Source organism: Plectropomus leopardus, chromosome 6 (assembly GCF_026936395.1).
Source record: "Plectropomus leopardus strain MGB_pleo_1.0 chromosome 6, ASM2693639v1, whole genome shotgun sequence".
NCBI lineage: Eukaryota > Metazoa > Chordata > Actinopteri > Perciformes > Serranidae > Plectropomus > Plectropomus leopardus.
Genome location: NC_142181.1, coordinates 7,192,586 through 7,202,957, shown reverse-complemented (window position 1 = coordinate 7,202,957; position 10,372 = coordinate 7,192,586). Strand labels below are relative to the sequence as shown.

The following is a 10,372-nucleotide window of genomic DNA, read 5'->3' as shown; positions in this document are numbered from 1 at the left end:
CGGCCGTCATGAGAAGAGACTAACACTGTCGTCTCTGCACATTTCTGAGTGAGGCTGGCGGAGGATATAGAGCAGGGGAAGAGGACCGGGTAAGTTCTTCTAGCACCCTGCTGCAGAACGAGACAAAAGTCCCCCAGCAGACACTTACCCATCCTCTCCTCCTGTCTGTCCCTCCCAGCTTTGCATTGTTCCACTCCATGATTTTTCCTTATTTTGTCCACAACTCGACTTCTCACCCGCAGTTTAGAAACAGTGCAAACTGGGAGACGTGTGCTTGAGGAGATCTCATCACCAAAGAGTTGGTACATGCACAAAAAGAGAGTACCCTAGAAGTCTGCTGCCAAGAGCACTAAGAAAAACACGACTATACACTTTATCCATAATGTAATCAGTTTTCCTCTACACACTACTAACACAGGGAGGGAGAGGGGGAGGGAGAGAGGGAGGGAGGAGGTGAGGGGCAGAGGGACGGAGAGATGGACTGGTGAAGGAACGGCAGGAAGAGGTGAGAAGGAGAAAGACCAAGAGGAGGCGTTTAAGCACGCTCCCCGCGGATACGACGCGCCAGCTGGATGTCTTTGGGCATGATGGTGACACGCTTGGCATGGATGGCGCACAGGTTGGTGTCCTCAAACAGACCCACCAGGTAGGCCTCGCTGGCCTCCTGCAGAGGGAAAACAGGAAACGTAACAGATGTTAACAGAGCTAAAATGATGAGCTGATTGATTGATCAGTTTGGTAATATATTATGACAAATTTTCTTTGATTGGGCATTTATTTAATAGCAAAAACAATCAACAGATTATCTGTCTTATAATAATAAAAGTAGCCATTAATCCCTGCGTCTACAGAATGTTATTATCACAGTGTATGTGGATGTATCGTTGGAATAATTTCACATCAATGGTATTTTTAAAATGGTTTTTTGTTTTCAGTGTGCTTGCAGCTTCACTTTAAAATAATTGAGCTTTAACTGTACATGAATACAATACAGTAAAGTGAACACAGGGTTCCTGCAGCTTACAGCAAGTGGAATTTAAGTCTTTGACTTTTTCAATGACACAAAAATGAAATTTAAGACTGATTTTTCCTGTAACCAAAATTGGGTTACGGAGCATTTTTGGCAAAAATATTTACTTTAATATAAAATAGGACTTTTGGCTGACAGCAATGCAGGTGGTATTCTGGATTTCTTTTTTTCTTTTTTAAAGTTACCTATTATTTTGAGATTTAACAATGCAGTGCCAGAAAGACAGATTCATAAAATTGTACCTTCTATGTCTGAGTACTTCTAAGACTTATGAAAAATTAATTTAAGACATTTTAAGACCAATTAAGACCTTATTTTTAGACTGATTAAGTCAATGCCTTTTATAACTTTTCAGGGATCAGCAGGGACCTCGGTACATTTGGGATTAACAAACTAACAATCATTAGCCAACTTGAACTGCACAGTGTGGATTTGTTTGTAACACAGACCTGCAGAGCTCCAATGGCTGCACTCTGGAAACGCAGATCAGTCTTGAAGTCCTGGGCGATTTCTCTCACCAGACGCTGGAAGGGCAGCTTGCGGATCAGCAGCTCAGTGGACTTCTGATAACGACGGATCTCACGCAGAGCCACGGTACCGGGCCTTCCCAATATATGAAAACATTTTATTATGTGCGGAGGATATGGGCAACTTAACTTGTTACGGCTTTTTAGAAAGAGTTTACAATCTAGAGTTTGAGAATAAGTTGCACTCCTTTGACTTCTATTAACATTTTTTAAAGGTTATGTTTTGGGGGGATTTTCCCTTTATCTGGTAGGACAGATAGTGTGAAAGGGGGAGAGAGAGGAGGGATGACATGCAGTAAAAGGTGGAATCGAACCTGTGGCTGCTGCGGCAAAGACACAGCCTTCGTACATGGGGGGCCCGCTCTACCAGGTGAGCTAGTGGGCGCCCTTTCTATCACCATTTTAAAGTCTGTTTGCTTTCCTGTGATCAGGGTAACCACACACTGTGACCAAAATGTGTCTGTAACTTTTCCACGTTGTTTTACTCAACTTTCATGAGTCTGTGTAAGTCAGACATTCCTGCCACCGACTGTCATCATGTGGAATTACTGACGTTTTAGCTGTAATGGAGCGCAGAACCAGATTTTAAATTTGTGAAAAAAAACAGAACAGATTTCATATAACATTAAACATGTTTGGGGATTTTAATGAACATATTTAAAACTATGTATATAAAAATGTTTCCAAAACATTCAGTTAATTCCAAACCATCTCAAGATCTGGAAAAGTTTTTTTTTCTAATTTCATAACTTTTCTAGGAATTTATTGACAGTGGGAACTGTGTATAATTTTGTCCCTTGGTTTTTATGACTTATGATTTCTGACTGGCCTAAAACTTGTGAAAACTCTTGTGTATGAGCAGTTTTTGTGGGTCTCACCTGTAACGATGGGGCTTCTTGACCCCACCAGTGGAAGGGGCGCTCTTGCGAGCGGCCTTCGTGGCCAGCTGTTTACGTGGGGCTTTGCCTCCAGTGGACTTACGGGCAGTCTGCTTGGTACGGGCCATGGCTACTAAAGATCACCTGAAAAAAACAAAGGGGGTAAAAAATTTGGTTTAGTATGCACGATACCTTTCATGGTCAAGAGTTCTTCTCAATCTTTTTTCTGATATCTTGTCTTTTCTGTAAAGTTCACTGCATTCACTGATCATCCTCCAAAATAGAGCAATAACAATTATTCACAATGTCGGAAATCGGGTTCACACAAACGCATTATTTTTAAAGTCAAAATCATTAAAATGCATGGTTCTTGTGGAATTGCAAACTGCACAAATAATGTTTAAAGATTAAAATAATTCACTGCCAACAAATGTCCAAAGGGCCTTTCTGTCATCGAGATAGGGATTGTAATTTAAGGAGAAAATATAATTTGAAACACACAGGGTAAGCACAACTATGAAAGGTTTTTGTATTTTAATCTGTGGTGTAAAATTCTGGAGTAGTTTAAATATTAACCTGAAGCAATGTTCAGACATGAACAAATTTAAAAAGACATACAAGGATACAATTTTCATGAAATACATGGGGTTTGACAATCACCAGGTGTTTACAGGGATTATTCTGTAATTATTTTATTGTATTTATTGTATTATTCCTTTTTCTAACTTTTCTTTTTTCTGTAAAAACCAATGTAGATGTGTTCACATAGTTATATATGATCTGTATAGTTTATAAATATATTTAAATGTAACAAAAACAACAACGCGAATAATTCTACATAATTATATATGGTCTATATAGTTTATATAAAGTTTCCATGGTTTCTATAGTTCAAGAAAATTCAAATTATTTAAAAATGGAAGCGAGGCAATTATAATTCAATAACTGATGGAGAAGGATTGGGATTTAATAAGTTTGCACTTCTTCCCACCGATTTTGTCTGTATGTTTGTGTATGTTTATGTGGTCATTCTTTCTTTTCCTTTTTTCACATGTTCAAAATAAATTTCAATTCTTTATACTAAGAAAGAAATGCAAACATAGTAACAGACAAAAAGTAAAATGTTATGTTTATTAGTGTATTTTTTGTGGGTTGAGACTCCTACACTTGAAGTGACAGCACTCAAATGCACATAATTATAAATATTATTTTATTATGGAACAATGAAAACTTGAATTAAGTTAACTTTTTGGGCAAGTAAACATACAAGACAGTCTATCGCAATCGGCCCGGGTAACATCAATCAAAGACAAACGACGACACTATTGGCTGATAGACTAATACGTAACTAAAAACACAACGTAGGAGCCAATCAGCGTGCACAGCCTTCAAAGTGGGCGGGCTCTACAACTGCCTTCCACTGTTGCTAGGTCCGCCTACCCCGCTCTGATGATGGCGGCGGTTTGATGCGCAAACGGGATAAAGACCGAGGGCAGAAGAGCAAAGGAGTAGCACAAAAACAACTTCAATTTTACAAATAACCGCTGTACTAGTGTGTCGAGAAACAAGAGAACAACACAGAAGACATGTCAAGGAACTCATAATGAGGCTTAGCGGGGCTGAACGGTCCCTAACGGCTGCGTAGAACCGAGCTGAACCGGCGCATAATTTGAAACCGAATTTCCCCTCATCTCAACGGCAGCAGAAAAGACTGCATTTCACCGTCGCTTCGACAGCCGTGTTTGTTATTTTACCACACGACGAAATAAAAGGTTTTTCGCTGATAATTGCGCCTAAAATAGGAAAGAAAATACAACTTTAAAATCCAAAGTTCATTCGCAAGCACTTTGAAACATTTCGAAAAGCTTACCGGGGAAGAAAAGTGAGTAGAAGTGACGAGAAATGTTTCGCTTGTCTGTATTTTCTTCTTCGTATCCACAATGGGAAGCAGCGTCCAGCGGGAAAATGGCCGCCGCGTCAATCATGTGTCCCACAATGCAACAGTATTTACACCATTTAGTCCGGTCACTGTTATCGGTGTAACACACACGTTATTGTCAGCGGTAATTAGTTTGGCTGCGTGTTATCAGTGTTTATCGGAGAAGTTACAGTTTAAATGGTAAACAGGAAATACTGATGCAGCGGTTCCGAGTGTTTACAGTCTGTTCTTTCCTTTAATTTCATTATGAGCGTGACCAAACCGAAAGTTTGAATTTTGGCCTGTAAAAGTTAGTCGCACTTTTTCCCCACCCGGATCTCAAAAAAGACATTTCTTGCTTTCTTTTTTCCCCTTTATTTATTTATTTATTTTTTGGGTGGTTCTGTTATTTGTAAGCGCGTTAAATGCTGTACCTGTCCTGCCTTCAGAAATAAAAACAGCTGGTAAAATTAAATAAATAATAATAATATTTCCCTGATATTCAAAGATCAAAACTGAACCAAGAATGAGCAGTATATAATTAATCTGCTTATTTTAGCTAGATTTTACATGTATAACTCGAAGTTTTATTTATTTGTTTGTTTTGTTATATTTTATTTTAAAGGGACCACATAAAGTTTTAAATATTAATGTAGGTAATTTCATCTGTCATCAACAAATATACAACACAATGACATGATAATATAAAGTTGTATAAGAAGAAAAGACACATGATATAAAGTGATACAAAAATAAAACTACAGAAAAGTACATTACTAAAATTGCCCTCATGAGCAGTTTTCAAAAAAACAGATCTACATATGTATCATAAAACAATATCAGACTTAAATATAGAATAAAAAATAAACTAAAACTGTTAATGTATGTAAATGTTATAGCTTTATTATATAAGGTAAACCCCTGTGTGTTCATATTTGTTTTCAGTGTTTTGAGTTTGAAAGTGCTGCATTGGTTAACAATAACATGACAACTGTTAATAGTCTATTTAGAAGTGACTCTGTTTTTTTGAAGAAATTATGAACCCTAACAGACACGATGATTGTCTGGTGACCTGTACATGTGTCTTATGAATTTAAAAACACACTTTTTGCTTACAAAAAAGTTTTTTTTTATTTAATGGACAATTAAAAAATTCTGTGAATATATTTCCCTGCTTTTGATTTTATTATCACTCATCAGGCACCTCAACTGCATCTCATTTTAAAAGGATGTGCTAGAATAGAGATGTACTAAATGTATGCAAAGTAATGTGGATTAGTGCCATAACTTTTATTTACTTTTATTGATTAATCCACAGATTATTCATGAATTGTTCGATCTCTATAATGTCAGATATTTGTGAAAAATGGCCATCACACTATCCTAATGTCCAAGGTGAATTAAAATTGCCAAAACTCAGGTTAAGATAATGGTAAAATCATCATGATTGAAATCACAGGATTAAGGAATGTTTGACATTTGCTTGAAAAGTGACATTAGATTATCAAAGTAATTGCAGATAAATTTTCTATCCATCGACTGACTGTTTCTGCTTAAATATTAATAGTATTTCAACGCAGATATTCACTCGTGCTGATTATTTAACCACAAGAATCTTTATTATGTTTGTATGTGAATTCCAGAGTACAAATATTTTGTTTTTAAAAATGAAAACAAAAATCAAAAACACCGTAGAAAAAAATAGGTTATCATATCAACCTGAGAGAGGAACAAAAAAGTCAAAACATTACCTGGACATACGTTACAACGTGGCTGAAAATCAAAATATGATCACCATTGTTCTGCTACATATATGCCGCTTGTGTTCTGCTGAAAATTGCAGTGTCATCATAGCACAATGACGTTTCTAACTGACAACCAGAATCAAACTTTTGTATTTTGATACATTAAACACTAACAGTAGAAATACACCATTATTGTAAAAAAAAGAAAAAAGAAAAAAAATCACTACTTTTACAACAAATCTCTATTTAAAAAAAAGAAAAAAAATCAGAAGACCCATTATATCAATGTATATGTCCGTCTGAAGATGAAAATGTCTTAACCTTAACGCTATTTCCTATTCCCGTTTCATGTCGCACACTATTGTGCTTGCAAAAGCACCTTACGCACTGAGATAACAAGCGTTCCTGTGAGCTAGCTAGTTAGAAGTGATTCAAAGTTTCAAACATACAGGAAGATATTTCTAAGGAAACTCTGCTACTAGTAGCACCAAAGAAGACATGATCACACGTTTTACGGTTATCACAATCATATGATATATATATAGGACCTCAAACCAAACTACAAACTAAGTATAGAGGAAGGAAAAGGGTGGAAAGAGTGGTGACGGAACAAGAGGACAGCATATAACAAACCAGAAAACATTTTAAGCACGCTCCCCGCGGATACGACGCGCCAGCTGGATGTCTTTGGGCATGATGGTGACACGCTTGGCGTGGATGGCGCACAGGTTGGTGTCCTCAAACAGACCCACCAGGTAGGCCTCGCTGGCCTCCTGCAGAGGGAAAACAGGAAATGTAACAGATGTTAACAGAGCTAAAATGATGAGCTGATTGATTGATCAGTTTGGTAATATATTATGCCAAATTTCCTTTGATTGGGCATTTATTTAGTAGCAAAAACAATCAACAGATTATCTGTCTTATAATAATAAAAGTGGCCATTAATCCCTGTGTCTACAGAATGTTATTATCACAGTGTATGTGGATGTATCGTTGGAATAATTTCACATCAATGGTATTTTTAAAATGTTTTTTTTGTTTTCAGTGTGCTTGCAGCTTCACTTTAAAATAATTGAGCTTTAACTGTACATGAATACAATACAGTAAAGTGAACACAGGGTTCCTGCAGCTTACAGCAAGTGGAATTTAAGTCTTTGACTTTTTCAATGACTCAAAAATGAAATTCAAGACTGATTTTCCTGTAACCAAAATTGGTCCTCAAACAGACCCACCAGGTAGGCCTCGCTGGCCTCCTGCAGATGGCAGTCAAACATTTATTTTTAGTTGGAATGATGGGATTTTTTTTTTTTTCAATTTTAAGTTATTTTATACACAGCGGGAGCTACAGACCTGCAGAGCTCCGATGGCTGCGCTCTGGAAACGCAGATCAGTCTTGAAGTCCTGGGCGATTTCTCTCACCAGACGCTGGAAGGGCAGCTTGCGGATCAGCAGCTCAGTGGACTTCTGATAACGACGGATCTCACGCAGAGCCACAGTACCGGGCCTGGAGGAGAGACGCAAACATTAACGTGTTTAGAATTTGAGAAGAGAGACCTGCTTTTGCACTAAACTCATGTCGTCCCTCTTGAACTTCAACAGAAATCTTACTTTCCTCTCACCCTGGCACCTTTGAAAGGTGAGTGGAGCTGAAATCCTGTCCCGTCTCAGACTCTTGTTAGTAGTTCAACATTCAATTGCAAAGTCGAAATGCACAATATGTATAGCCTACGGTGTTTTGTGATAAAAATGTGTTAATAAAGTTTACCGTATTAATATCAGAGCTAAAATACATCCCCAAGGAGTTTCCTGAGAGGAAAACTACTGAATTCAGTCAGTTGAGTTTTAATGTACTATATCAACTGTAGAATATATCCTCTAACTATATATATATATATATATATATATATATATATATATATATATTTATATATATTTATATAGTCCCCAAAAATGCAGTTTTTGTCGGTCTCACCTGTAACAATGGGGCTTCTTGACCACACCAGTGAAAGCGGCGCTCTTAGTGTGATATTACCTGATATTACTGGCGTTTCAGCTGTCATGGAGCGCAGCACTGTATTTTAAATTTGTAAAAAATTATAAGTATTTTGCATAATTTAAAACATGTTTCAGGACTCTGAGGAACATTTTTTTTTTAAAAAAATATTTAAAAAATACATTTATGTGTAACTACGTAATAATGTCTGTTGATTCATAATCATTACCAGGCCTGGAAAAGAATTTCACAACTTTTCCAGGAATTGCATGACAGTGAGAACCCTGTATAATTTTGTCCCCTTGATTGTATAGACATATTTTTTCAATGATTTCTGACTGTGAGTTGTGAGTTGTGAACTTGTGGAAACTCTTGTGTATGAGCTGTTTTTGTTGGTCACACATCGTGACCAATGACTTTTTAAAATGTTTGTGTAACTTTTCCATGTTATGTTACTCATTTTTCATGTCTCTGTGAAAGTCAGACATTCCTGCCACCAACTGTCATCATACTTACTCTTACTGACGTTTTAGCTGTAATGGAGCGCAGCTCTAGATTTTAAATTTGTAAAAAAGTAATAGATTTCATATAACGTTACAAATAGGATTTTAATTATCAGCTCAAGGCCTGGAAAATAATTTTTCTTATTTTGCAACATTTCCAGGAATTTAATGATGGTGGGAACTGTGTGTAATTTTGTCCCTTTGGTTGTAAAGACATAACTTTCCATGATTTCTCTTGTGAAAACTCTCGTCTATGAGCAGTTTTTGTGGGTCTCACCTGTAACGATGGGGCTTCTTGACCCCACCAGTGGAAGGGGCGCTCTTGCGAGCGGCCTTCGTGGCCAGCTGTTTACGTGGGGCTTTGCCTCCAGTGGACTTACGGGCAGTCTGCTTGGTACGGGCCATGGCTACTTGAGGTCACCTGAGGGGACAAGAAAAAGCTTGCTTTAGTAAAGTGACTACCATACATTTTAAGCATGTGTAACAAAATAGCTTAGAAGGGCACAGAATGTGAAAAATAAAAATGAAAAAGAAAAAAATGCTTAATGATTTCATAATTGTATACTAACATAAATAAACTCTCCTGTTCAGTTGGGTTTGTGGTTTTTTTTTTAGATAATATCTGAGGCCGCTTATGTAATGATTGTAGTTTAAAAGACAGCGAAGGCAGCGAATCACACCAGAGCTCTTTATCATGTAAACCAATCACAACTCATAAAAGAGCCAGAGAGGCGGGATGTTGTGAACGTTCTCACCAATCACAACTTGATGACGGCAAGACAAACCCCGCCCCTTGCGTACTGCGCCTGGGTTTGTTCGTTTCTTCATACAGGGCTCCCCGGTTGTACTCAAGCCTTGATTTTTTATTCAGAATGAGCTATTTTGGAGGAAATCTAGGCGACCCCGCCCACCCTGGCTGCCCTGTCTCCATAAACGAGCACACCTAAAGATGATGGCTGGCTGCTGGCTGGAAGAATGTAAACGGGAAGGAAAAATCGGTGTAGCAAACGAAGAGGTTGATGACAAAAACGACGAAAGATTATAAAAACCGCCGAGTTAAAGTGCAATATACTTTTTGAAGACGACACTAGACATGTCAGCGGATCAGTTGATGAACAATATTTTGTCAGATGACCCCTCACTTTAGGCGCATTTCCGAGTCAAATTTGACCGGATCACAAGTGCTTTTTAGGTCTCCGACTCCCCGAGCAGGCAGATAATAGCTCGACTGCTCTGCGTTTTCTTTTTCACCGAAAATAAACGAAAAAACACGTCCATCCGAGAATTAACACCACACGAAATGATAGATTGGAGTTTTAATAAAATGCTGATACTCACCTTTTAAAACTTGGCGATTTTTTTGCAGCTGAAAAATGGGAATGTGTTCTTGAGTCTCTAAAGCGTTGTTCTCGCTATAAAATGAAGGGAGGAAAAAAAGGAAAAAGAACATAGGAGAGCAACAGGAGACACGTTTCCCATCATGCACTTGGGACAAACATATTACATACACGCTGCAACATGACAAACAATTGCACGACCACACTCACGCGCAATGTCGAGCAACAAGTTTTCTCAATCGTAATTATTCACGCTTTTGTTAGTTTATTATAATTACTTTTTTATGTTTTACCTGAACAGAAAAAAGGGACCTAAAGCACTTTTAGTAACCGAGACTGGGTATAAACTGGCTGACATTCATTCTCTTAGACTTTTAATAATATATTAAGTTCTAATTTGATTTTTATGTAATTAATATAAAAAATATATAACTTAAAACA

The 10,372-nt window shown here is 37.5% G+C and overlaps 2 protein-coding genes across 3 annotated transcripts; both read right to left on the bottom strand.

Annotated features, from left to right (window-relative positions):
• Positions 1 to 372: 372 nt before the first annotated feature.
• Positions 373 to 4,463, bottom strand: LOC121966092 (histone H3.3A). Its single transcript, XM_088078600.1, has 4 exons — positions 4,306 to 4,463; positions 2,436 to 2,579; positions 1,480 to 1,633; positions 373 to 664 (listed from the first exon to the last, which is right to left on the bottom strand). The coding sequence occupies exons 2-4, from the start codon at positions 2,561 to 2,563 to the stop codon at positions 536 to 538; spliced, it is 411 nt and encodes a 136-aa protein (XP_087934726.1). The 5' UTR covers positions 2,564 to 2,579; positions 4,306 to 4,463; the 3' UTR covers positions 373 to 535.
• Positions 4,464 to 5,950: 1,487 nt separating this feature from the next.
• LOC121943380 (histone H3.3A) lies at positions 5,951 to 10,089 on the bottom strand. 2 transcript variants are annotated; one of them, XM_042486904.2, is made up of 4 exons: positions 9,933 to 10,088; positions 8,872 to 9,015; positions 7,449 to 7,602; positions 5,951 to 6,871 (listed from the first exon to the last, which is right to left on the bottom strand). In XM_042486904.2, exons 2-4 carry the CDS (start codon positions 8,997 to 8,999, stop codon positions 6,743 to 6,745), a joined length of 411 nt encoding a protein of 136 aa, XP_042342838.2. In that variant the 5' UTR covers positions 9,000 to 9,015; positions 9,933 to 10,088; the 3' UTR covers positions 5,951 to 6,742. The 2 variants fall into 2 exon arrangements, with proteins under 2 accessions (XP_042342838.2, XP_087934725.1); XM_088078599.1 differs by lacking the exon at positions 5,951 to 6,871 and adding an exon at positions 7,268 to 7,351 and having other exon boundaries at positions 9,933 to 10,089.
• Positions 10,090 to 10,372: the final 283 nt, after the last annotated feature.

What these genes read in the sequence shown, in the direction of transcription:
- LOC121966092 (XM_088078600.1), bottom strand. Translation starts at nt 2,563, where the DNA reads ATGGCCCGTACCAAGCAGACTGCCCGTAAGTCCACTGGAGGCAAAGCC. An exon ending in AAGAAGCCCCATCGTTACAG is followed by an intron (nt 1,634 to 2,435) that starts GTGAGACCCACA and finishes TATATTGGGAAG; the next exon opens with GCCCGGTACCGTGGCTCTGC. An exon ending in CAGCCATTGGAGCTCTGCAG is followed by an intron (nt 665 to 1,479) that starts GTCTGTGTTACA and finishes TTCCCTCTGCAG; the next exon opens with GAGGCCAGCGAGGCCTACCT.
- LOC121943380 (XM_042486904.2), bottom strand. Translation starts at nt 8,999, where the DNA reads ATGGCCCGTACCAAGCAGACTGCCCGTAAGTCCACTGGAGGCAAAGCC. An exon ending in AAGAAGCCCCATCGTTACAG is followed by an intron (nt 7,603 to 8,871) that starts GTGAGACCCACA and finishes TCTCTCCTCCAG; the next exon opens with GCCCGGTACTGTGGCTCTGC. An exon ending in CAGCCATCGGAGCTCTGCAG is followed by an intron (nt 6,872 to 7,448) that starts GTCTGTAGCTCC and finishes TTCCCTCTGCAG; the next exon opens with GAGGCCAGCGAGGCCTACCT.